Source organism: Eurosta solidaginis, chromosome 1, assembly GCF_040869045.1.
Source record: "Eurosta solidaginis isolate ZX-2024a chromosome 1, ASM4086904v1, whole genome shotgun sequence".
Classification (NCBI taxonomy): Eukaryota; Metazoa; Arthropoda; class Insecta; order Diptera; family Tephritidae; genus Eurosta; species Eurosta solidaginis.
The window spans coordinates 325,012,300-325,040,203 of record NC_090319.1 but is presented as its reverse complement, the minus strand read 5'-3'; the positions used below and the strand labels follow the sequence as shown (position 1 = coordinate 325,040,203).

The 27,904-nt window shown below is 35.4% G+C and overlaps 1 protein-coding gene across 13 annotated transcripts in view; it reads right to left on the bottom strand.

The window, feature by feature from the left end:
- Stat92E (Signal transducer and transcription activator Stat92E) overlaps positions 1–27,904 on the bottom strand; it is a 117,271-nt gene that overhangs the window by 26,542 nt on the left and 62,825 nt on the right. For 6 of the 13 annotated variants that reach the window (XM_067762004.1, XM_067762002.1, XM_067762003.1 and 3 more), the window contains 10 exons: positions 18,417–19,096; positions 10,892–11,776; positions 10,727–10,812; positions 5,219–5,360; positions 5,033–5,150; positions 4,737–4,956; positions 4,398–4,661; positions 4,157–4,342; positions 3,717–3,837; positions 278–450 (listed from right to left, as the gene is read on the bottom strand). In XM_067762004.1, the coding sequence (XP_067618105.1) occupies positions 402–450; positions 3,717–3,837; positions 4,157–4,342; positions 4,398–4,661; positions 4,737–4,956; positions 5,033–5,150; positions 5,219–5,360; positions 10,727–10,812; positions 10,892–11,776; positions 18,417–18,541 (2,196 nt within the window). In that variant the 5' untranslated portion in view covers positions 18,542–19,096 and the 3' untranslated portion in view covers positions 278–401. Of the gene's footprint in view, positions 1–277; positions 451–3,716; positions 3,838–4,156; positions 4,343–4,397; positions 4,662–4,736; positions 4,957–5,032; positions 5,151–5,218; positions 5,361–10,726; positions 10,813–10,891; positions 11,777–18,416; positions 19,097–19,163; positions 19,274–19,332; positions 19,614–27,904 lie in introns of those variants that run through there. The other 7 variants (XM_067762008.1, XM_067762007.1, XM_067761996.1 and 4 more) reach the window with 6 other exon arrangements.

Below are 27,904 nucleotides of genomic sequence, written 5' to 3'. Positions count from 1 at the left end.
AATGAAAATTGTTTAGTATAGGAGAAAGAAAATGTAGGAATGCACGTTTTATTATTTGTGATTTGCAATGATTGGTTACTATTAGTGGTTGGTGGTTTGTGGCTGGTGTTTTTTTTTTTTTTTTGCTTGTGATCAATATGGAAATATGTTAATAGAACAAATAGTAACAGCACATTATATCACATTTGAAAAATAGTAGTGCAACATTTCAAAATGGTCAAAAAAGGCACTTAAAATCAATATATATATATAAATATATATAAAGAAACTAAAATACCTGCTAAACAATTATGTGCATACTCATGTGAACATATTGCCTTCCACCACGAAGTAATTGATCTTTGTGTAACAACTACTTTTATTTAATTTTTGCTTTCTTCTTTTTACAGACCCCCCACATATCAGACCATTACGTTACTCCAATCGAATTCACCAAGACCATCGATAAAACTACATTCGATTATATCGATATATGAATATAATTTTGTTGTATATTATATTTGCGTACAGGAGGGGATGTGAGGGTTGTGGTAGACGTATATGGTGGTAAGAGAAAGCGGTTGTATAGTTGATTTAAATTCAGTAGTTCAAAGTAGTTGTTGACAGCCGAGAAGAATCGGTGAGAAAATAAAAAGACAAAATTGTTTTATGTTATATTTATAATAAATCATATACACTTAGTTTTGTTTAAAGCTTCGTTATTTCTGTTAAACATATCAACAATTTCCAAATCGGCACAGTCGTTTAAGGTTGAACTGTGCTGACTGTGACCTTATTTAGTTTTTATTTGAATGAAAATTTAAAGAAGCAAACCCAATTCGTACGCGACATTCGTTAGAAAACAAAAAAGCAAAAGCAATATATATTTTTTTAATCTCAATAGATGGTTGTTATTGCTCTGGTCAAAGTATTGCGATCTAGTTTTTAAATATAGCAAAAAGCTAGGTTCATTTATAGGGATTATGTTAAATGGTTTAAGCAAAATACAAATACAAAACGTAAAATATGTAATAAATAAAACATCTAACTGAATACTGAAACAAATTATTATATTCTATAACAACTACAATTGGCGCAAAATAATGATAACGATTTTGTTTGAGTCATATGTTTTGGTGTTACCATAGAAAATCATATAAATCATAGATTTCAGTTCGCATTTCCAGAAAGGTTTTCGCTTTGAAGTCCCTGCTCTAGCAGGTTCTTATGATGACTTAAGTACATATTTTTCACATTTAAAATTTTTGGGTAAACTCATAATTTTACTTTGTCCTTCATTTTTTACTTTTTATCCTTTTTATCCACATTTTAGGCTTGAAATATTTCCAGTAGAAATGGCCTAGATCAAATTTCAACATTCTATGTAGGTGTATTATTTACTAAATAATCAGGATTTTTGTGTTTTCCAAAATGTTATATATAAAAAAAGTGGGCGTGGTTATCATCCGATTTCGCTCCTTTTAAATAGCGGTGGGATATGAGTGCCAAGGAACCCATAAGAAAGATATCTCAATATTTACTCAAGTTATCGTGATCACAGAGAGACGGACGGACGGACATGGCTAAATCAATTCCTTTTTTCATTCTGTGCATTTATATATATGGGAGTATATTTTTATCTCGATTCCTTTATGCCGTTACCATCAACCGTTATGTTACCAAAGTTCATAATATTCAAACATATCGAAGGTTTAAGTTTTAGGTATGTTTCCTTAAAATGCAGATATGTAAATAAACATGTAAAATAAACAGCAGCGTTAATCCAACTTCGGTTACACTCGAACTTAGACACCCTTACTTGTTTTTTGTGTTACTTTTTTCTTTTAATTCTTCTTTTTTTTATTAGCTGTGTTTTTTTTTCACTGCTATATACGTTTACGCTTAAACTTTATATGGACTGCTAAGCGACAAACTTTAAATACACCTCTGAAACTGCTACGCATAAAATTAGTACTCCAAAATTTCAATACGCATTATACTCAGATGCAACTGAAATATGTGTCACCCTCTGCACTAATTCCATGTATTCTATGCGCGTCCACTATCTATCACAACTGATTCAGCTATATGTTATACACAGAAATACAACAGAGGGTTATGTCTCCGCTTTTCGCTACACCCTGTAGCTGTAGCTAGGTGTTTAACCACTGCCGCTAGATGGGTCTCCTAAGCATTATCTAAGCGATATGCGTTTTTTTTCACGCGCAAAAGAAACGTATACGCGTGTATAAAAAAACACGGCTATTATGTACTTTAGGCTGGGTGCGAGTTGACCTAAATTTTAGGTACCTAAACTAATATTCCACTGGAACTTTCCAGCACTGCAACAAATTAGGAGAAAAAAAACTGTCAAAACTCATTGTTGTTTGTTTATACAAACAATACAAAACTGTAGTTTACTCAGGAACACATGCAGGACAGGGGTCATGGGAGGAAAAGTATCCTTATATCACAGAACAAGAAAATGCAGCGCCTCGCGCCTAATTGGACGCTTGCTTCCATCTCAAGTTGAGCACGGGTACATTGGGAATACCCCAAATAACTAATTTTAGGGAAGCGGTGCGGGCGTTGCAAACCACATACATAACTGCTGAATCTGAACCAGAGTTGATGATCAAGGATCTAATTTTTATTCCGCCAGCGTTAACGCCAATCTATTTAAAACCATCACTGCATCTTTCAACTATTGATCCGACACCACCGCAGTCGAATCATCGTCCTCTGGTCAATAAAGTAGCTATAATTAGTGCACAAGCGCATTTTATTGGCATATCCATATGTAGAAATAAAAAAAACTGAATAAAATAAAAAAAAATTATTTAATTTTGTTCTTCAAATTTGACATTTTAATTTAGGTTGAAAAGCATGCTCAAAAAAATTCTAAATTTTTATTTTGCACTGCCTTGTCGACAGTTTCCAATGATTTAGGTTTTTTCTCAATTTAGATAGCAATTTAGGCAAACACACACAGCCTTAATTAAGAAATTTTTTTTTACTTTCAATTGTTTTATCACTCGAAACTATTTAATTTTTTTTTATTTCATTATTTTTATTTGCGTTTTTTTTTTTTGTATTTTTTCTATTCAAATTTTTGTACTTTGAAATTATTGTCTTTATATATGATGTTTAATTTTTCTTAATTTTGTTTTATTACGTAAAGGTTTTTATTATTTTCTTTTACTTGTGAATGGTTTTTTTTATTTTTTTATTTTGTGTTGGCCAACCCGATAACTCCTGATGCAGATAGCATAAAACACTGAAAAACGGTGACATCTCCGGCAGTGGTGGGAATTCCTCCAAGTGTGCTTTTTCAATACAATTCTCAAACTCACCTCTGCGAAGCGACAGCAATCTCGTTAAAAAAGAGGGAGTTGGATGATGGTCCACGAGATGGTAGGACGTTAATTCTAGAGTGTATACCGGCTCGACAATACTCCAAAAACAAAAAAAAAAAAAAAACAAAAAAAAAAAAAAACAAAAAAAATGTATATCTACACATACGACTCGACAATACCGATTCACTATAGAGCGTTATTATTAGAAATATTTAAATGCGCAGTTTCTAAAGAAAGCGTTAATTTTGCAAAAGTAAACAATTGCAATGTAAGAAAATAAATATTAGCTACTACTATCAATTATTTAAGAAATCAAAAAATTAGAAAAAAAGTAAGCCAATTGTAAGATAATAAAAATAAGAACGAACAAGATTAACTTACTTTGGCATCGGTATATCTTGAGGTTGGTGTTGCGGGGTACCAACTACGGAACCACCTTCTATGGCCGGTACATGTGCTCTTATTGTATTTGCTACATAGCCATCACGTGTTGTTTGCTCATCTAGAAACCATTTCGAATATATTAAGTTAATATAAAAGTGCATATGTACCAATGTATAGGATGTGTCATTTCTTAAAGTTTAATAGCACTGGGTCCTTATTATGAACTCGATTCGGATAAATTCCTTACGGATTTGAAAAAAATTTATGTAATTTGAAAGTTTTCGACACGCATTTCTATTTGAATCGAGTTACATGATAAAGCCCCTCTGTAATCATAAAATTATTCTATACTAAATAAATTGATTGAAATAGTGCACATCTGTGTGAATACCGCATACGATTGTTTAAATACAATAACTATACGTTTTGATATTTACCGACATGATGCGAATAGAAGGTGCCGAATGCTTCATCACGTGGCAAATTCTTTGGATAAACTATTCGCAGCACATTTAAATCATGTATGCGATCGGCCAAGCAGCGTATATTTAAATCGCGAGACGTCCATGGCGCCAACATAAGTTTATTGCCTTGATCGTCAACAAAAGCGACAGTAATACCACCTGTAAGAGTGCGTTAGTTGTGAACATTTTCCATGATTTATGCATAGCCCCTTACCTAATTCGCTGTCTGAGAAGCGCAATAAAAATGTGCCAAATTGTTGCATTGGTAAAATGTCTTCAAGCGTTTTGCGCTTATTAATAAAACCAACAATTAAACCTTCTTTCCACAGATTCAATAAATGATCTTTTGTCAATTTCATAATAGCAAAAAACCAATCCCAAAATGTAAATGATCGATCTGGCAAGGGTTCTTTACAAAATTGCGCCCATGTAATGAATTCAGTATGTTCGCCTGCTTCATTGCGGAAAAGTTTTTCATCTAAACATATAAAAAAAAAATGTTTCGATTGTTGAAAGACCTTCACAGCTAAACGAAATCACAACTTGCACTCACAGAGAAAATTTAGGTTATCTTCAGTTAAGTTTCTACCGGTAGCTGAACCAAATTTTGTATTTAAAGCTACTGATAATTGTTCCCAACGTACTTTCTCCGGAACTTGAAATGGTTCTCTTGTTATGTCTGAAAATGCATTATCCCATGTGATTGTAGCCCAGGATTGTGGCTCTTGATTGCCATGTACAATGACAACAACTGGCAAAGAAAGTGTCCAGCACTAAACAAAAATTTATATGAAATTAATAATTAAAATTGATTTCAATGCTAACCAAATTAAAAACAATGGTATTTACACTTATTTTGAATTCATTGAAAACAACTGTCGTGAAGAAAAGTAGCGAAAATTTTTCGTCCATAACGCTTTCTGTGCCTTTCTTTTCGGCACGCTTGATTTTTTTCAACTGCATATTCCTATAAATATAATGACGATTGCGTTTATATTTTTCATATCATTTTCAAATTTATACCATTTTATGTACCTGAAACTTGCTGAAAATACGCGCGTAGCCTGTTGGTATTCCATAGTACTTATATTATTTAATATTTCGCCTGATGATTGTGGCGTACAGGATTGCATATCTGAATTACTATTATGAGCGGCATGCCGTTGTGCTTGGGCCTCTGAAAGAAATGAATTTAATGGTTTAATGTATGTATGTAGTCAACTTATTTTGTTTTGTTGATTTTCCAACAAGGTGGATAAATGATGTATATTGGAACGATTTTCCGTCATCCCTTGTCAAATTTGGTTTTCGTTTCGTTGTGCCATCATCAGTGTCGATTTTCGTTCTGATCTGTTGTTGCCGTTTTCCTGTGCACGTATTGTCAAAAATTGATGCTTGTGTAATTTGTATTTGTGTATGTGTTGTGTATTCATTCAGAACCGAGGGTGGTTTACTAATCGATTTGTGTGGCTGACTGGAGTAGGTAAAAATCCGTGATTTTAGTCGTTTGACCTGTGTGCGTTTGTTGTTTTGGTGTGTTAATTGTTTTGTGTTTATTTGTTGTTGTGTGTTTGTCTGATTACTTTGTTTCTTGTAAACAAGTTTTAAAGGCTCGAATATTGTGTCAGAAATTGTGTTTATCTGTTCGTTTATTATTCTACCGTCGAATGTTTTCTGTTTGTAGATTTCCATGTTTTCGAGTACGTTGAGACGTCGGCCTTTTGCTTGTATGTGAAGAACCCGGTGTGAAGAACCCTGTTTTATTGATGCTTGCTGGGGAACATTCATTCTCGACCATATGATTCGCGAAATTAGACTCTGGTATAATGTTTGGATTCCGTATTTTTTTGTTGTAATCTCTAATGTGTTCTCTGAACCTCGTTCTTATTTGCCGTCCCGTTTGTCCTATGTAACTATGATGGCATCCGCAGGTAAGCTTGTATACGCCGTGGCTGCTAAACGGATGCTCTGAGTTAGTGCTAGTTCCTAGTTTTCAACATAGATTGTTCGATGTTTTGAATGCTGTGTTAATGTTATATTTTTTAAAGAAGTTTGCCAATTAATTTGTTGCTTATCCAGTATATATCACAGTCGTCCAGCTATTATTTTCCTTTTCATTATTTCTTTTTGGTTCTCCATTTGTCCTTCTGAGCCTATCTACTAGTGCTTCTTTATATCCGTTGTTTGTAGTGATGTTATATATGACCTCAAGTTCTCTCTTAATGCCTCTTGTGTAAGAGGTGTCTTTTCAAGTCTATGTACCAAATGCCTTAATGCTGCATTTTTATGCTGTTGGGGGTGATTTGAGGTATTATGTATTATTGTGTCGGTGGCCGTTGGCTTTCTATATATGTCATAGTTAAATATTTTGGCTTCTTCATCAATATTTATCGTGAGGTCTAGATAGTTGATTCCTCCATCTTCTTCGGTTTCCATTGTAAATTTTATATTTCCGTGCTGCTTGTTGAGGTACTCCAGTACAAGCTCTTCGTTATTAGTAGTTAAAACGCATATTATCTCATCCGCGTATCTAGCATAAAATGACACTTCTAATTTGAACTTCAGCTCCTGTATGTACTTCTCTTCCAGATTTTGCATGAACACTTCCATAAGAATGGCTGATGTGGGGCTTCCCATTCCAAGACCGTTTGTTTGTCTATATATTTTATTGTTGAATTGAAAATAGTTTTGACGTAAAGTGCTTCTTAGGGTATTTGTGATTTGCATACTTTTCACTTTGTTTTTTGTATTATATTTTTGTACTATTGTTGAGCTAACAATGTCTAAAGTTTCCGATAGTGGTATTGATGGGTATAAATCTTTTATATCAAAAGATACCAGTTTGCTGTTCTTTGTTCGCTCTACGGAATCAAGTTTCTCTATTAGTTCTGTTGTGTTAGATATTGCATATTCGTTCCTTAGCTCCAGAGTATCTTTTAATATCGTTTTTAAATATTTGGACAGTTTGTAACATGGTGCCGATTCAAAATTAATGATGGGCCTCATTGGCGTGTCCGGCTTGTGGATTTTTGGTAGCGCAATCAGTGGAGGAGCCGTAGGGTTCATTTGGACCAATCTATGTGCCCTGTTAGAATCTACTATATTTGTTGCATTTTTTATAGCAACTTTGATTTGTTTTTGGTATTCATCTTTGGGATCCTCTCTTATTCTCTCTGAGTTCCGCGGTTTTGGCTATATATTCCTCTTTTTCGATTAGCACAGTGGTGTTTCCTTTGTCCGCTTTCGTTGTGACAATATTGTTTTTCCTTTATTTATGCCGTTGATTCTTTTTTGTTTTCTTCTCTGCATTAGCTTTTTGTCCTTCCTGTGCTTTCACCTTCTTTTTATTATTTCCCTGCACATGTATCTTGCGTGCTCCTGTTCCTCCTGTGGTATCAATGATATTGCGATCTCGGCATCTACAATCGCCTGCTCCGTTTTTCTTACTGTATTTTGGTCCACGATATTGTGCTTCAGGCCCTTTTCGAGAAGTTGTGCCTCTTCCTTGGTAATGGCCAAATTTGACAAGAAATGACGGAAAATCATTCCAATATACATCATATATATGTATGTAGGTTATTTGAATAACAATATTTTTTTTAACTCATTATCATTATCCCGAAAGGTCCCTCTTGGGTAAATTTTAAAAAAATTCGTATAAAATAATATTTAAGTGGTAGCTAAAGGATAATATATTCTACAAAATTATTCGTCGGAAAATTTTGCTGTCAAAGAAAATCTTTATTTAAAGGTTATGGCAAAGGAAATGTATAGCTTTGAAGTCTGAACCCATTTTGTATGCTTTATTTAATTTGAATTATGTGTGCATGCCAACATTGGTATGTTAGTTTAGTGTATATCTAATCAGTACTATTTTATTGGAAACAAAAGATAAATACAAGGATGTTTAAAAAATATGTTGTATACTTTAAGGGATAAGTTTTATTTTTTACTCTTCGGATTTCCTTAGAGAACCCTTACAAAAATTGTCCGGCGAATATTTGCCTAAAACATGTTATCCTTGTGGCAACTTTCGACATATCATTTTATTCGTACTGTCTAACGGAAACAAAAATACCCTTTTTGTTACACAAATATATTACACGTCAATTTTAATTACATTTTTTCATGCAGCTTCATTCCAAAAACAAGTAAGGAAGGCTAAGTTCGGTTGTAACCGAACATTACATACTCAGCTGAGAGCTTAGCTGCGTTGGTTTCGTAGGGTTTTGTAGATGGTTTATAAGTGGTTTTTAATTCCATATCACATACATTTGGGAAATATCGACAAAATTGTAGAACGATTTTTTTGGAACGATTTTCCTTCATCCTTTGTCAATAAGGGAAAATCACCATGTAGGAAAATGAACCGAGGGTAACCCTGGAATGTGTTTGTATGACATAGGTATCAAATGAAAGATATTAAAGAGGATTTTAAATGGAGTGTGCCATAGTTCTATAGGACCAGGGGTGACTCTATAATGTGTTTGTACGATATGGGTATCAAATTAAAGATATTAATGATGGTTTTAAAAGAGAGTTGCCCTTAGTTGTATATGTGAAGGCGTTTTCGAGATATCGACCAAAATGTGGACCAGGGTGACCCAGAATATTATACCACGAACAGTATTCCTGCCATGATTCGAAGGGCTTTTTATTTCGCCCTGCAGAACATTTTCATTTTCTTCTACTTTATATGGTAGGTGTCACACCCATTTTACAAAGTTTTTTTTTAAGTTATATCACCATGTTTTTCACCCCTTTTTTAGTATTTGGTATGGAATTATGGCATTTTTTCATTTTTCGAAATTTTCGATATCGAAAAAGTGCGCGTGGTCAGTCGGATTTCGCCCGTTTTTAATACAAGGATAAAGTTAGTGCAGATAAGTACGTGAACTAAGTTTAGTAAAGATATATCGATTTTTGCTCAAGTTATCATGTTACGGGCGGAACGGAAGGACAGGCGGTCGACTGTGTATAAAAACAAGGCGTAGCTTCAACCGATTTCGGCCATTTTCACAGAAAACAGTTATCGTCATAGAAGCGATACCATTACCAAATTTCACAAGGATTGGTAAATTTTTGTTCGACTTGTGGCATTAAAAGTATTCTAGACATATTAAGTGAAAAAGGACGGAACCTCGCCCATTTTGAAATTTTCTTTTATTTTTGTATAGTAGCCGTGTTTTTTTATACACGCGTACACGTTTACGTTTGCGCGTGAAAAAAAAGCCTATCCTCGCTTAGATAATGCTTAGGAGACCCATTTAGCGGCAGTGGTTAAATAACTAGCTACAGCCACAGGGTGTACCGAAAAGCGGAGACACAACTTTCAAAACAACAAAATTTTACTAATTTTCTATTCTGCGTCATAAGGTCAACCGACCTACCAAGTTTCATCGTTTTATCCGCCTTTGGTAATGAATTATCGCACTTTTTCCGTTTTCCGTATCGAAAAAGTGGGCGTGTTTATAGTCCGATAGCGATCTGAGATGAGTGCCCAGGAACTTACACACCAAATTTCATTAAGATACCTCAAGTTATCGTGTTTACGGACGGACGGACATGGCTAAATGAATTTCTTTTTCCGCCCAGATCATTTTGATATATAGAAGTCTACATCTATCTCGACTAGTTTATGCCGTTACGGGGTACCGTTATGCGAAAATTAGTATACTCTACGAACTCTGTTCAGCTGAGTATAAAAATGAGATTCAAAGAGAGTTGTAAATGTGACCATACAAGTCACCAACCGGCTATTTTGGTTATCGTAAAACCTCGAATAACTAAAGTTTATATTTACACCTGTTGACAAAAATATTCGCGATATGTACATATATGGCTAATGTATGCCCAAATCCGTTGTTGTTGTAGCGATAAGGTTGCTCCCCGAAGGCTTTGGGGAGTGTTATCAATGTGGTGGTCCTTTGCCGGATACAGATCCGGTACGCTCCGGCAATACACCACCATTAATGTGCTAGCCCGACCATCTCGGGAACGATTTATATGTCCACATTAAAACCTTCATGCCATCCCTACCTCCCCCACCCCCAAGTTCCATGAGGAGCTTGGGGTCGCCAGAGCCTCGTCTGTTAGTGAAACAGGATTCGCCGCGGATAGGTGAGGTTGACAATTGGGTTTGGAGAAGCTGTATATTGCGCTGGCAACCTGAAGGGTTGAGCTACACAGCCTCTTGAATCTGGTATTTTAGTCGCCTCTTACGGCAGGCATACCTACCACGGGTATATTCTGACCCCCTAACCCGCTGCCCATATCCGTAACGAGTCTTTTTGAGGTAAAAACGACAATATTTAATTATATACATATACTAAACGAAATAGGTTTAGTTCATTCATCTAGATAAGGATTTATTCCGCCCACAGACCAATACCCTCAAATTGTTGCACATGTGACGAATTATATAAAACATGGCGTATACTTATATCCTGATCCATAACTTAATTGTACCAGGTGATATTTTCGTTGCAAATTGAATTAACAATGTTTTCAAAAATACCTCGACCAACTTTTTGTCTTGTTTACCTGATAGTATAACACATTCAATAGTTGGATTGTTATGATAAACACCGAGCTGCGGACCAATTAACCATCGCACAGCGGCTGCAAATCTAAAAAAAAAACAAGCGCAAATACACAAAAATTAATAAGGAAACTTAAAAACAATGACTATTCTTTAAGTTTGCCTACCTCGTATGTGTTTTCATGACTTGAGGTGGTTGCCGCTCTACGATAAACGCTGACAACACTAACATCTTTTGTACAGAGCGTACATGATTTAACAATTCAGTCAATAATGGATCATCGCCCATTAAAAGTAAGCTATTAACATATGAATGGATTTTTGCCACCATATCGACCAGCATTTCTACACATCGCTGTATATCGTCTAAATTATCATGAAATGGTGCACCATTGCCAGCAAGCGCCTGATTGCGTTGCCACATTTTCAACGCCATTATAACTTGATCTTGTATCGCATCATATTCAGTGATAACGCGTCGCAAATCTGTAACTAAAGCCTTTTTTCGATCATTTAAAATTATATACTGCTCTTTAAATTGATTATCTCCTTCTTGTATTTCTTGTGGTGTCATTAATGCCCGCCTTTGATTTAATTCGTTGAAATAATTATACATCGATTCCTGTTCGCCTTGAAATGATTGTAAAGCCAAACGCATATTTTCTACATCGACTGCCAATTTTTGTATACGCGCTGGTAAAGCGTATGCACCTTCAACCATATGTATATCGGGAATAAGTCCACCCCCACCCCCACCACCAACAACGCCACCCAAATAGGGATTAGCAGGATTCATACCTATCGCCGTATTATACATGTAGGGACTTTGTGGCATTTCTTTCAATGCCTGAATTTCGTAGAGGAGACCGTTGCGTAGGTATGTATATAATTCAACTGGTGTTGTTTCTGTAAAATGTGTGCAAATTCCTTTTAAATTAAATTTTGACAAATATTCACTATCCAAATTAATGAGTTTATCTTTTAGTTGCGCATAGAATGTGTAAGCAAAATCTTTGTATGATTTATCGCTGCTGGAAGGATGTTGGTCGCGTCTGTAAGAATAAATTTAAAAGTAGTTATAGTAAGTTTTGCAGGAAATATTTATTGGAATATTATATAAAATTTTTTTCTAATGCACATAACATTGTGCAGCACCGAACACTTTGCTAATATTCGGTCTGAATTTATGGAGTGATTTTTAAGTGGAGCACAATTTTTTGTTTGTATGGACGAAAATCTAAAAGCCGTTTCGAAAAAAAAATTCAAAATCAATGCGAATTTCGAGAATATAAAAGAGCATACTCGAACAAAATTTTGAAAATAACAAGTAAGGAAGTCTAAAGTTTGGGTGAAACCAACTAATTTTCATTAAAAAGAAGCAAAAAGGATACAGAGGCTAACACCAATGACCTTGAGCGGGTAATAATGCAATTTTCCTTCAGATATGGGGATTTCCCTACTGTTTATTTTAAAATAAAGATATAACAGAACAGTAAAAACACGACTGCTACAAAACTATTTTTCGCTAAGATTTTACTGATTATTTTTGCCTATGACCCGTTTTAAAGTCATTTATCTTATCCATTTTTACTAGAAATATTTCCTGCTATAAGGAAAATATGTGTATCAAATTTTGTTGCGATATGTAAATTTTTCTTCGAGTTGTGGCTCCCGAAACATTGAAAATTGCTTAGACAAAAAAGGGGCGGTGCCACACCCATTTTCAAAAATTTTATTGTTTTCCAATTTAATGTTATAATTCAATTTAGAAAGTAAAAATCTATTGATACAAAGCTCTTTTTCGCTAACATATAGCTTATTATTTTCGTCTATGACCCTTTTTATATAAAAGTGGGATTGGTCTTCGACCGATCTCGTCCATTTTTCTAGAAATATTTGCTGCTATAGGGAAAATTTGTGTACCCAATTTTTTTACGATCCGTTAATTTTTCTTCGAGTTATGGCTCCCGAAACGGAAAATTGCTGAGTCACAAAAGGGGCGGTGCCACGCCCATTTTTTTTTTAAATTTGAAGTTTTTCCTATTTCTTGTTATAAATACACTTGGGAAATGAAATACCATTGATATAAAGCTCTTTTTGCAAAGATATAGCTTATTTTATTCGTCCACGACCCTTTTAAAAATCTTTTATATAAAAGTGGGCGTGGTCCTCAGCCGATTTCGTTAATTTTTCTTCAAAGCATTCCTTATAGTAAAGGCAACCTCTCTGCCGAATTTTGATACGAAAAGTTTTAACGATTTTTGATTTATGATCAATAATATTTGTAAAATTGATTTTATCACAAGTGGGCGGTGCCACGCCCATTTTAAAAAATGTTTTCACATTTTTATTAAAAGTCTCAATATCAGTCTAAACGTCAAATTTCAACATTCTAGGTGTATTATTTACTAAATAATCAGTTTTTTGTGTTTTCCAAAATGTTATATATCGTCGCCCGCTTGCCGGAAGCATGAATGTGCCAAAAGGAAGATGTTGGGAAATCGATTTTCAAAGTTTATTGCTCTCAAAATTAGAAGAATTAGTTGATAGTGTAAAAATGTACTTATATATTATACTTACACTATGTTCTTTTAACTGAGATAATTGTTCTGCTCGCATCCCTTCTATTCTCCGAGATTTAGCATATTCATTTTTCTGGCACAACAAAAATTTAAAAAGCTGATATATTTTTAGTTAACACATCTATAAAAAAAATTAAAAGTAGTCGGATCCTGTTGATCTGCTCATGCTTTCTATACATTTTACGCGCTGAATCCGAATAAGCTATAAGAATTGGCCCAACTGGTCATGGTATGGCCTTAACCTCAAAAGACGTAAAAAAATCGCTACATATTGATTTTTAAATAACGTACGGCCAAGCCAAGACCTGCTATGCCAATTCCGTTGGCGGATTGGGATTCGGAGCATCACAGTACTTGGGAAAACTTCTGCGGCTTTGACTAAGTATGTATATAAATGAAAAAAGTTACACATTCAATTCAATTTCATATACACTAATGTGTTTTTATTTAAGACATTATTGCAAACATAGAACTAGTTATTATTCTCATCAGAATCAGAATCTTTTGAAATGTTGGGATCGGGAAAAGCGTTGCCCTCAAGATTTTTATAAAAAGAATATTATTTTGGTATAACCAGTTCTTCACACAATTTTTCCAAGTATTTTAGTTTTGATTCGGGAAGAGGCAACGGCTTCGAATAAACCGGTTTGCCTTGAATTAGACAACTATTTTTTTCGGATATTAAGCTATTAAAAATTCTTCATCGGAATAATTTGCTTTGAAGAATACCAGGCACGTATACCTGAACATTCGAACATACAAATATGTGCTGTTCTTATTTTTTTCAAAAATTGTTTAGCCATATCAACGAATGTGTCATACAATGTGCCACATTCATTTTTCTGGCTCAACTTTGTGTGATTATACATTCGTGAAAATGGCATTGCAAATTATTGGGGTTTCCATGTACGTAGGAAGCTCTAGATTTAAGTAGAACCTAGAGAATCTAAAGAGTAATCCAAAGAGGACTCTAACACAAAATTTGAAAAATTGCACATTCATGGTTCTGGCTAGCGGGCGACGATATGTATATAAAAAGTGGGCGTTGTTATCAACCGATTTCGCCCATTTTCAATACCCATCTATTCTGGGTCCAGATAAGCTCGTGTACCAAATTTGGTGAAGATATCTCAATATTTACTCAAGTTATCGTGTTAACGGACAGACGGACGTAGGGACATGGCTCAATCAAATTTTTTTTCGATACTGATGATTTTGATATATGAAAGTCTATATCTATCTCGATTCCTTTATACCTGTACAACCAACCGTTATCCAATCAGCGGGTATAAAAACATTTAAACAGTTTTCGAATTCTTTTCTTTCAAAAACATTTTTAAGATGGGTTTTCATAGTTTTAGTTACAGAAAGGCAGTTCAGAGTTTTGTGCATTTGATTTTGGAAACGTGGCCAGAGCAAATATAGGCTACCGATCGTAAACCACTTTTTTATTGAAAGTTGTTGATTTGCTAATCAATATTGCGAAAATAAATTATGATTTTTGAAGTTGCGTATTTGCAATGACGTAGTAAATTAATAGCCATTTATTTTATTAGTGTATTGTAAAAATATTTTACCCAAGTTTGCAATGTAATGATGCAAGACTATTTGCACAAAGTCCTGAACACCTCTAGAATGTATTGAACATTTTTAAAAAATTTTCGTAAAAAAATAATTGAAACGTTTTTCATGTTTGAAGCTAGATATACGCCCACAAGTCAGTGTGTATCTTTGATAGCTGCAGTAAATTCTCAACCTATCTTAATGAAACTTTCAGCACAACTTCTTGTGGTCACTATGCAAAATATAGACCATATAAAGTGTTCGAAAATTGGACGAACCCCTAAAGAAAAAATTAAGTTGCAATTTATCATAATCCCGAAACTAACTCGTTTAGATTTAGGATAGTTCGACCTATTTAGGAATATGTATGAAATTTGAAGTATCGAATGCTGCCTCTTTACTAAATTTTCTATATCCCCTCTATTGGTCGGCGTGTGGTGATCGGGTACGGGAGTAAAGGGAAGGGAGTGTGTTTAGTTTTACCTGTGTACCTGCCGAAATCGGTTCAATCACAAGATAATTCACCGATGCAATATATGTTGGGTTTAGTAGAATATATCCGCGGTAGGCAAGAGGCGGCCTTAAATGCACGGTTACCCAATCCGGAGTAAGATATCTTTACGCAATCTGCGACGTTGTGTACCTATTGTGAGACCTACCATGGTCTATAAAAGCTAGCACCTTTGTATATACATATGTAGGTCACATCTACAGTTTGCGGAAACGGAAATTTCTCTGAGGGGCAGATTAAAAGGTGGTCCACATCCCTTAATTGTGCGAAACGTTGTTTAAGAGATGAAACGGATGCTTATCGTCAGCTGAAAACAAGCGATAATTGTATGACTGGAGCAGTGCTCATCTTGTCTTTTGAGAAGCTGCTTTAGATTGCGTCAAGTGCTTTTGGTGGAAAATGGACCACATTGCATAATTGTGGTTGGAATTGACGGATGCTTAATTTGGCTTAGTATGTCGGTTGATAGTGGTGGACAAACTGCTTTTGGGAAGATATTATTGGGCGCTTTCAGCGAACACCAACACGGCTGTACAGAAAAGGTTGGACACACTGCTTAAATTTGATATATACACACATATCTCAAACTGATAATTAATTTAATAAAATTAATTAAACACTCAACCTCAACCCATAGGTACTAACTTTGTTGGGCCGGTCATCAGCGGATACTGAAATGTGTATTAGAAAACCGTGGGATAAGGCCATATTTGGCAAGTTCCCACTTAAAACTACAACACGCTGTTGTTGTAGCGATAAGGACACTCCCCGAAGGCCTTGGGGAGTGTTATCGATGTTGACGGTCCTTTGCCGGATGCAGATGCGGTACGTTCCGGTACCAAGCCTGACCATCTCGGGAACGATTTTTTATGATCACATGCGACCTTCTAGGTCATCCCGCCCTCCCACCCTCTAGATCGATGAGGAGTTCGGGGTCACCAGAGCTTCGGCTGTTAATGAAACAGGATTCGCCACGGATAGGTGAGGTTGACAATTGGGTTTGGAGAAGCTATATATTGTGCTGGCAACCTGAAAGGATTGCACTATACAACCCCTTGAATCTGTTTGGTATTTTAGTCGCCTCTCACGACAGGCATACCTACCGCGGGTATATTCTAACCCCCTAACAACACGCTCTCTATAGTGATCAGCACCCGGTTGACACGCATCTCCCTCTCGAATTTCGAGAACTCTCTTAGTCTCCAACATTTATTATGATTGAGGGATGTGACCAACGTTTCGCAAATCCACAATTAAGGCTTGTGGCTTACCTTTTCAATAACAGACCAGCTGTTGCGACTCTTAATTGTGTATTCATAAGTTGCAACGTTGCTCAATGATTGCTTGGCGACTGTATCAACAGCTCAAGAGACAAGATGAGCTTTGACCCATCAATTTTCGATTTTTTTACAGGCACTATGCATTCACCTTTGTCCACTTCTAAGGTCTCTTAAGCTAGCCCAACCTCTTCAGCACAATCAAAAAACGAGACCGTACTAAATTACAGCATATTTAATGCTAATTTAATATGGGTTAATTAAATTTACTACACTTGTATTTTAAAAAATATCGAGGGTTGGGCTAGCTTAAGTTTATGCTAGCCCTACCCATATGCACAATCAAAAAACGAGACCGTACTAAATTACAGCATATTTAATGCTAATTTAATACGGGTTAATTAAATTTATTACACTTGTATTTTTAAAAATATCGAGGGTTGGGCTAGCATAAACCTAAGCATAAACTTAAGCTAGCCCAACCCTCGATATTTTTTAAAATACAAGTGTAATAAATTTAATTAACGCGTATTAAATTAGCATTACATATTGTGCAATTTAGTACGGTTCTTAGATTGTGCTGAAAAGGTTAGGCTAGCTTAAGAGACCTCCACTCCTAGACATTGTTTATTCAACTTGCAGCACAATTAATACTGTTTTCACACAGAAACTTAATGATCTCATTTCACCTGCTATTGAAATCGTAAATTTTTTGCTTTCACACAGAAGTAACTGCTCGATTAGTATGAAGGATGAGACAGACAATGATGGCGGAACGATACAAGGTGGGAGCATGTTCACATACCTACAAACAAACAAAATTCCATGTACTTGTAAATTCGATGGACAAATGTCAAAATCTTACTGCGCCGGTATTTGATGTATCAAATCAAATAAAAAAGGTTATAATCAGCTGTTCGATGCGGCCACCTTGTATCGTTCCGCCATGCCGACGATGACATTTGCTTTGAAAACTAAGAAACGGAAACGGAAGCGGAACGCTGCCAACAGAGTTACATTGTGCTTTTGACTTCATTAGGCATTCGATTAGCTACTAATGAAATAATAATAGATTCGAATTTTATAGGGAAGATTGAGCTCAATAAGCGTCTTAATGTAGAAAATTGCCTTTATTATTCAATAAGCCGTCTGTGTGAAATTAGTATAAGGGTTGTAAAAAACTTTTTCCATTGTCCTCCTTAAAACAGAAAGCAGTTATCAATATCAGAAAATATTAAACGGGCCCTGGACTAGTAACTTAGGTCCATGTGAAACCTTCCTCGCATATAAAGCTCTCGCACTCAAACCCTGTAATTCGTATACATTTGTTCCCCCGCGGTACCAAGTTTAATTCATAATGGATCTCAGGAATTGACGGAAGTCGGGATTTTATCGCATTTTACGACAGGCATGCCAACTTAACGCGCAGGTAGATGGGATAAGGAGGAGAGAGGGAAAAGGGAGTGAGGAAAATTTTACAATATAATAAATACGCATATACATACATATACATATATAATTTGCAACTTTTCGGGCACAGTTTTTCATTCAAATTTCAAATTAAATTTAGTAAACAAGTTCTATGATTTTAAATTTGTAACAAATTATGTTTTTGTGCACACAAAACATAGACGGCGAAATAGTTAAAAAAAAATTTTACAACAAACATACACATACACATCTACAACTTGTTAACCAACCGCAACACACACAACATAACAACACAAATGTTTCTTTCTATTTGCCAATTTTTACTTACATTAAATTTTCCTCAATCCACGATGCAAAATGCACTCGTATATCGGCGAGTCCTTTCGCTCCATAATATTGACTCATGCGCTCTTCGAGCTCTGGAACGCATGCAATACGCTTCCACAAGCTCATTGTGGTGGGCGATGAGTGCAATTGGCAAGCAGCAGTTTTTTTTATTATTATTTATACCCAACAGTTATCGTCAACTAAATGAAAGCGATTGAGGACAATTAATCTTGTATGCCAAAAAGCCACGCTGGCAAATTTTATTAATTTGGGATTAACTCGTCTTTGTTTAATTTACATGGATATGTAAAGGATGAGTGGCTGAGCCAATATGCGGAAATTGCGTTGATGCGAATGACTGATATCCTTCGACATATGAATGTTTTGTTTATGTTAACTGATTGAACTGCACGAATTTGAATTGGTGGTTATGGCTGTAGTTATAAGGATTTTGGTAATTGTGACGTTGGTGGTGCTGTTGGTAGTGGTACTTTTTTGTTGTTGTGATGATGTCTCTGCTCGGCAGTTTTAGACAATTCCAATAAACACAATCGAATGTGCTTGTAAGACATACAATTTTGCGTTCTTAAATCGAATGATGAATGAATGAAGAGAATGTTTGTTTGTATGTATGCCAATTTGCGATGTTGCATGTGATTTTTGTTATTTTTTAATGAAAAACTAAAAAAACAAAACAAATAATCAAATCAATGATAGATAACACATTAACAAAGCATAGGTGCGTAACTTTAATGTGAACGTATATATGTATGTACATGTGAACTTAGGTAATTTTTTGTCAATAAATGGGTTCTCAATGAGGCTGTTCGGCGTTGAAATGAATTGTTGGCAAAGATTCTAAAAAAAAATATATGAAGAAGTTAAATCGCAATGATATCACATCATACAGGAATTACTTTACACACACATAAATGAACATCTTGATGCCTTAGAATATACTGTAGTAACTCGATTCTTGCACGTAATGGAAACCGGGCTCGGTGACCTAGCCAGCGAAGCCTCGATACTCGCTGTCGGCATCACGGAACGGACCATACATCTTCCGGAGAACTTTTCTATCGAACACTCCAAGAGCCATCTCATCTTCTCTCGACACCGTCCATGTCCAAATTAGCACTTTTTGTCAAGAGTTATTCTCCGTTTGATATCTAAGCTGAGATATTCTAAATATTGTAGACTATTTAGTAACAAAAGTAGAAAAAATAAAAGCATATATTCATGAGCTCTCTCCACCACAAAACGACCAACGTTAATAAATGCAAATAACCAAAGAAAATCTGAAAGATATATATAATAAAATGCATACGTCGATATACCAAGAATAGGTCGATGCAACTGACTGAACTGGGAAATGTTATAGCGTGCACACTGAGTGAGCCTTGAAAGCAAATAAGTAACATAATTTCGAAAGGAAATATACATTAACACAATGAAAGACGTGACTAAAAGTATAAATAACCTTCCCTACAAAAAAAAACAATAACAACACGTCTCAAGAAAGATGAAAATAAAACAAATAATTTAACCGGTGGCTTATGCCAATGAAACGGGCAATCAAAACAAATGTACATTTATATATTCAGAACAATAACTACGAGAGTTTAACCATAAAAGGTTTGAAGTAAAGGCAAGAAAGATAGAAATGCAAGAAAACTACTATAGAGTACGAAGCAGAGGGACATAGCACAAACAACAAATAAATGAATGTGGCGATAAGGATCTTTGAATCTGTGTGTTTAAACAAACGCAATCAACGAACGAAAACATTTAAATGGGGAAAAGTAAAGGTAAATTTCTGAGCCAACAGGTAGGTCAATTTTGAGTTGAACAGGTCGCTGCACTTGATAGGCGTTTTGCTGTTATTTTATGTGTGGATAAAACTAGCTTAGAATGATTAACAACCAACATTCACATTTATGTAGATAAGGTTGGAAATTTCTTCGAAATATCATACTGCAATTGATCAATTTTTCTTATACTACTTCTAAAATTAAATGGTTTATATTGAGTAATTGGTAAGACGAGAGCTCGACCATTGATTGAAATTCAACACTTATCTGCATCAAAGCTTAGGTTAAGATGAATTGATCTTCGAATATCCGATGGCCCTGTTAAATGGAGATAATGTGCAGCTAAACAATACAAAACAAATCGTGTGTACTGTACAATCCAACACGAAACAAAATGATAAAATACTTTTACAAAACCATATAACATTTTAGGGTATCATTCTCTATGGGGACACGACCGATCGTTTCGTGTCAGAGATGAAACGTTCGCCTCTTTGTACTATGTTAAACGATCCCGCCACAAGACGAAAACAGCTGATTATTACATGACCATGACTTTGGCATTACGTAGGAAACGTTAAAGGAAGAACGAAAACGATTGAGAATTTCATTGCTTGACGAAATCGTTAAGAGACGGATCGTTCGACGGAGCTTTCGTTCGCAATACAGAATTATTAGCTTAACTGTACATTGAAATGTGCGAAACAGGCAATGAAATATAAGGAATACTTAAGACACACGTACAATTCGGAATTCAGGGCTATAATTTTAGCCAAAGCGCGGTATCCCCATCATAAGAAAAAGCTCAAGAAAAATTTAGTATATATTTCTTCTGTGAAAAATATTTTCAGTGGAGTAATTTTGACATTACCCTCATCTGACTGTTCTGTCTAAAGCGGCGTCACTTCCATGCAAGAAACGAAAGTCGGATTTAGCAATGCATTGGAAAAATATTTGTAAAACTGACACATTCGAATTGAAAGTAAACTTAAGTTAAAGAGAATATACTGAACAAGAAGAAAATTCCAAAAAAAACATAAATACAGTTACTATCATCCCTGTATTCTTACAGGGTCGCACATATCTTTCTTGACGAAACATGCCCAAGTTCACTAAGAAACAAGTAAGGAAGTCTAAGTGCGGGTGAAACTGAACATTACATACCCAGCTGCACACTTGAATTGCTGTTGTTGTTTGTTTTGTGTGCTTAATAGTGTTACAAGGCTGTGCAATAATACATATACATATGGTTCTATTCTGAACTAATTTTTCTTCGAGTTAACGTAAAGGCACTATTTACCGACCGGCCTCCTCTATCCGACCATTTTAGTTTTTATTGGTTTAAACATATAAAAAATAGCTAAAAAGCCGTAAAACCGACCCCATTCAATTCGAGAAATCATCGTGCGTCAATTGTCAAAACATGAGTTTCAAACGTTAACGGATACTCTGTCAGTTTAATGAAAGCACCGCAGCAGTACAGTTTGCATCAAATTTGATGCGAAAAAACATAAACCGGACAAAATAAGAACTCAGAGTTTTTTAAACTATTCAGCGGTAAGTTTGACATTTATTTATTTTATATGATTTATTAGCGTTTTAACGTCTTTAAATTTTAATATGCAAGAAAAATTTGATTATCTTAATATAATAATCGGTCAATTAATTGTGGACGGAAAGAGGGGCCCTAAAAAATATTAACATTCCTAATACCGACCATTTGATCGGTAACAGAAATTTGCAAGTTTGTAACTTAAACTAATTTTCTATTTTTTATGTTGTTTTGTGAGTGTTTAGTGCTTATTTACTTATTCTTCAAGATATTTTTATATAATACACCGGTATCCGACCTATTAATACTTTAATGGATTTTTTGTAATTTACGTTAAAGTTTGCTCTATTTTTTCGCTTTATTTCCAATTCATTTCGAAAAACCAATCGGGTTTTAGTCTTTTACTTTAAGTTTATCAGATACTAGCAGACCCGGCAGACGTTGTTCTGCCCTAAATTTGGTCTATCTGCATACATTTTAATAAATTTTTCCGTCTAACTCTGCCCTCGCCCATCTACACTTTTTTCTAATCTTTGTATTCACTCCTCCCTCCGTATTTTTCGCTTCATCTATCTCCATCTTCGTCTCATTCTATGTCTTTCTCAGTCTCCTTCTCTCTTTTTTATTCCTTCAAGTTTTTCTCATTCTCCTTCATATCTTATTACCAGTCCCAGAAAGTGGTTTGTATTTTTTCCAGTCCCATTCCGAGTCTCAGTCCCAGTTCCGCTCCGAATCTCAGTCTCAGTCCCAGTCCTAGTCCTAATCCCAGTCCCAGTCCGTCTCTGGTCTACTTCCCGGAAAAAAGCGTCGTAAATACTAATATAAGCAAATTTATATACCAAATTTCAGGCAAATCGAATAGGACGTATGTAAGTAGGTATGTGGGTATTATTAATTCATGTCTTTATTTCGGCTTCGAATGCATATTTATCAGTTTTGCCAGGTTGATGCGACTAAATCGAATATCACAATGAAAATTACTTGAAAGCTCTCAGCAACAGCTTTCATTTGATATCCATAATACTCACACATTCTAGGGGTATCCGGGTCCACGTTTTGGCCTATATCTCGAGACCGTAGTCACCCAGCGGTGTAAGATGTACTAAAGCATACAGCAACAGCTTTAATTTGATACCCATAACATAAAAACACATTCCAGGTGTATCCGGTTCCACGTTTTGGCCTATATCTCGAGACCCTAGTCACCAATAGGTATGAAACCTATCCTGTGCTAAAGCACTCATCAACAGCTGAAATTTGATACCCATAATGTAAAAACACTATCTGGGCGTTCACGGGCCCACGTTTCGGCCTATATCTCGAGACCCTAGTCACCCAGGGGTATGGAAATTACCATCTACTAAAGCACTCATCAACAGCTTTCATTTGATATCCATATTCTATAAACACATTCTAGGGGTACCCGGGTCCACGTTTTGGCCTATATCTCGAGACCCTGTGCGTCGATCCTGAGTTATAGCGTCAGGAAGGAAAACCGGAATTATTTTTATATTATATGACAATCAAAATGTACACTTCTTTTTATTTTTTTTCAAATTTTGAATTTTTTCTAAAAAAAAAATCATAACTCAAGAATGGCTAAACCGATTTGGGATTTCAAAATCAACTAACCATCATCTCTCCTTCCTGTATCTTTCCTAAAAATTTCATGGTAATCTTTCTATCCGTTCTCGGGTTATGGAGTGACAATCAAAATGTACACTTTTTATATATATAGACTACAGAGTACCCGACGTCGTTCGGGTATAAATAAAAGCAGTACTATATAGACTAATATATTAGACTAATCCCAACCCCCATTTGTATGGGAGATGCCACGCCCCTTTTTCGCTATCCTTAATTTTTCCCAAGGGGGTAGGGATTAGTCTTATATACCTCCTCTCCTAATTTCAGTCGTCTAGCTTTAATACTTTCAGATATATTGACAACGAAAAATTTCAGTTGTATGGGAGGTGCCACGCCCCCTTTTTCGTTATACCCAGTTTTTCTGGAGGGGGTAGGGATTGGTCTCATATAACCACTCACCTAATTTCAGTCGTCTAGCCTTAATACTTTCAGATATATTAACTATGAAAAATTCCAGTTGTATGAGAGGTGTCACGCCCCCTTGTCGAAAACTTTTTTTATATAGCCTACCATAGATTGACGCACTCAGGGTATGTCATGGCAAAATTTCGTTCGATTCCATTCTGCGGTTTAGGCTGCAAGTCCAAACATACATACAGACATACTTTCACAAATATATATTAGATAATTGCATAATTACTATATTGTTAGATTCTTATAAGTCCGTGGAAGTAGAAACGTGCTAAAAAAACTTGAATAAAACTCGGATTCGAGGACTTATTAGGTAAATTTGGGTTTGGTCGGAATCTGGATACGATTTATTTCGCTGTCCCTGTTTCCGTCCAACTCCGGTGCTTTTGGTTTTTGTGTGCTTCTTTGAAATCGCATGTATTTTTTCCAGGTTATTCGTCTTGGATAAAAAGAAAAAGTTGAAGTATTCGCAGGAGAATATGGAAAAAGCGTTACAAGAGATAAGAGAAAAAATGAGCATAAACCAGGCTGCGAAAACGCACAATGTTCCAAAAACCAACGATATTAGACACATTAAAAGAAAAGTATAAAAATCCAGGCAATATAGGGGGTCAAACGGTATTGACAAGCTCTGAAGAGATGTATCTGGTGCAATGGATTCTAGAATTGGCTGAAGTTGGTTTTCCGATAACGAAGACCCAGTTGCTGGATTAAACCCTAAAAATCCTTTCAAAGGTGACAAACCGGGTAAAAATGGTATAATCGGTTTCTAGCTCGCCACCCGGAAGTTTCGAAAAGAGTTCCACAATCTCTCACAATATGCAGAGCCATAGTTTCGGAGAATAATTTTAGGAGTTGGTTTTCAAAAATACGGCAGTATTTTGTGGAAAATGATTTATTGGAACTTCTCCAAGATCCCAAACGTATCTTCAATTGTGATGAGAGTGGTTTTTATCTGTCGCCTCAAGAAAAGCAAGTATTGGTCAGAAAAGGCTCGAAAAAAGTATACAATCGTACTGCTACCCAGCAAACACAGTTTCTAACGTTAGAGAAATATTATAGTTTTACATTAGAATTCTAATGTAGTTCTATGCATTCTAATGCATTTCGAATCGAAAAATAGGTTAGAGAACTAGGTTAGAATTCGACTGTGAAACGATTCGAATAACACTAGAAATGCGATGTTATGAATATTGTCACAGTTATCGATTATTTGCACGACATGATCAGTCATCCTAAGTGTTATACAAACATAATAAAAATAGAGAAAAGTTGTGTGGAAATATTATAAGCTGCGAAAGAAGTTTATTTTATTTATAATAATAAATACTAGTAAGTGAAAATGGATCAAAAAAAGTTAAAAAGGGAAAGCGAGCATATTATTGAAGTGCTATTTGAATGGTATGAAGAAAACGCTTCCTCAAACCAATGGCGAGCTCAATCCTGAGGAAATAAGTGGAAGCGAAAATTTTAACACAATAACTAGTACAGAAAACTATGAAACATACTGTGACGATTATGAGTGAGACTAAGTGATACTCACATCCCTAGTCTGATGCTAAGTAAGTGAAGTCACAACAACAATAAAGCAGACAGTCACTTGTATCTACATAAACGAATCTATCATTATGTCTACACATATGTAAGTACACGCAGCTGAGAAGCAAGGCACAACTAAAGTTTAAATTGGCTGAGTGTAAAGCAACTCATTGTATACTACACTCTAAAATTCATACACAACATGAAACTAGGCAACCTGCCGAAATATTTAAATGACCGAGTAACATACAACAACGAGGTTCATGACTACCACACAAGAAACAGGAATAACTTCCGTCTGCCAGCTGTTCGATCAGAATTCGACAAGAACAATATATACTACGAGGGATTGAGAGAGTACAATGATCTACCATTTGAAATAAAACAATGTCCAAATATCAATAAATTTAAGAAATTATTATATAACTATTGCAAAGCACTACCATTTAGATAATGATCTCATACATACATGTACCTAATTTAGGTCTACAAGACTGTAAATAAATAAATAAATAAACTACATGCATATATCTAGATACTCCTGAAAGTATGCAATGAGAGAAGCTATAAAATCGTGGAATTGTAGTTACAGCTGAGAAATTTGAGAGCTCATGGACAACTAGTAGATTCTGGAAATGGAAGCGCCTAGAAGATGCGAGCGAAGAAATCAGAGAGTATAAAAGGCAGCAAATGTAGAGGCGCTGGAATTCAGTTTCATTTAAGCTATCAGTCAGTTTGGTTATTAAGCCAACTAGTTGCAAAGTATAAGTGTTATTGTGAAGTACTTTAATAAAGGCCACTTTTCCATTATTAAATATTGTAGTTATTTTTAATCGTAAATTATGAGGTGGTAGGCCTGGCAAATCGAGTGAGTTTAAGAATTCAGTTGGATAATTTACGACATCATCTTGATCAGTAATAGTGTCCATTGACTTATATGCAACTATGTCTCCATGTATTTGATCCAGAATAGCTGCATTTATATCATTGACGTCCTTATTTTTTCCAGCTAAAATTGCTCTTTCGCTGAGCCAATCATAGTTTTTGTAATGTTGAACTATGTTTGGAAATACACTCTGTATCAATGCCTCTTTAGACTGTGCAAAAGTGCAGAAATTGTTAGGCAATGTAATCATTCCTGTTGGATCGACAGACATTTGGCCATTTCTTATTTTCAGTAAATGCTGTGAAAATTCAGCTGCTGAAGGATCGTTTTGTAGTTGAACACGTACGTTTATAGTAAGTGTAAGCGTGTTTACATGTCTCCATAAATACGATGATTTTAAACATGCATTGATTTCATCTGCAGCCGTGGATTTTGGGATCACAGGTAATGTTTACCTGAAATCTCCAGCCAATAAAATCATGGCACCTCCAAAGACTGTTTGGCTTCCTCGTAGATCTTTTAAAGTTCTATCAAGTGCTTCCAATGATTTCTTGTGTGCCATCGTACGCTCGTCCCATACGATGAGCCTACATACTTTAAGAACTTTTACGATTCCAGATGTTTTCGAAATATTACATGTTGGTGTTTCATTTACCTGCATATTCAAAGGCAACTTTAATACAGAATGTGATGTGTGACCGCCTTCAAGTAATGTAGCCGCAATTCGTGCCAATGCAACGTTATTATCTGATCGAATTGTTGCTAATATCAATGAAATCAAGAGGGTCCTGCCTGCTCCCCCAGGAGCATCCAAGAAAAACAATCCACCAGTTCCATGGCTAACCTTATGCATGATTGTATAATAAACATGTTGCTGTTGGTCATTCAATTTCGTTAAATTTGATGTTACAAATGTGTTTAGTTCATTCAATCATAATGGTATTCGCGCTCCAATTCTCGATTGAACATATCATGCATTGGACGATTTGCTGCTGGCATGCCCAATTGTACTAACGATTTGTTTAACATCGACAAACAAATGTCGTTAATCCTTATCAATGCTTCATTGTAAATTTCCAATGTGAATTCCAACTCATAATTTGCAGTATTTCGACGCATTTGGTTTAAAATATCATCTGCCATATAATCTTTGAAATTATTCCATAATTCCAATGGATTAGATGAGCACATTGCAATTATTATCGAAAATAATGTTCGTATTTGATGTGGACTGGCTATTAGAGCTGAAACGGCAAGCCTATCTTCCCAATGCTTATCATCCTCCAACAAATTTAATTGTTGACATGCTTCACGATATGTAGCGCACAATTCACCATTAATTGTTCTTAAAGCTTGGAATGATGTTGGGCCACGAACATTAATTAACAACAATCGCATGTAAAAACACTCAGCATTATTTGGATGAACTGCATAAATGCGTCCTAATGCATCTGTTGAGAACACATTAGGATGACCTTGAACTGGTTTTCCTTGTTTTCGCCTTTGAAATGTTTTCCTGGATTTATCCCATGTGAAATATTGTGGCACTTCTGCATATAGCAATGTTCTTGCAAAATTGTCCGATTGACATAAATGAAAAAAGGCAGTCAAAGTTGTAGACGGTGCACTTGTTGCTCTAAGCG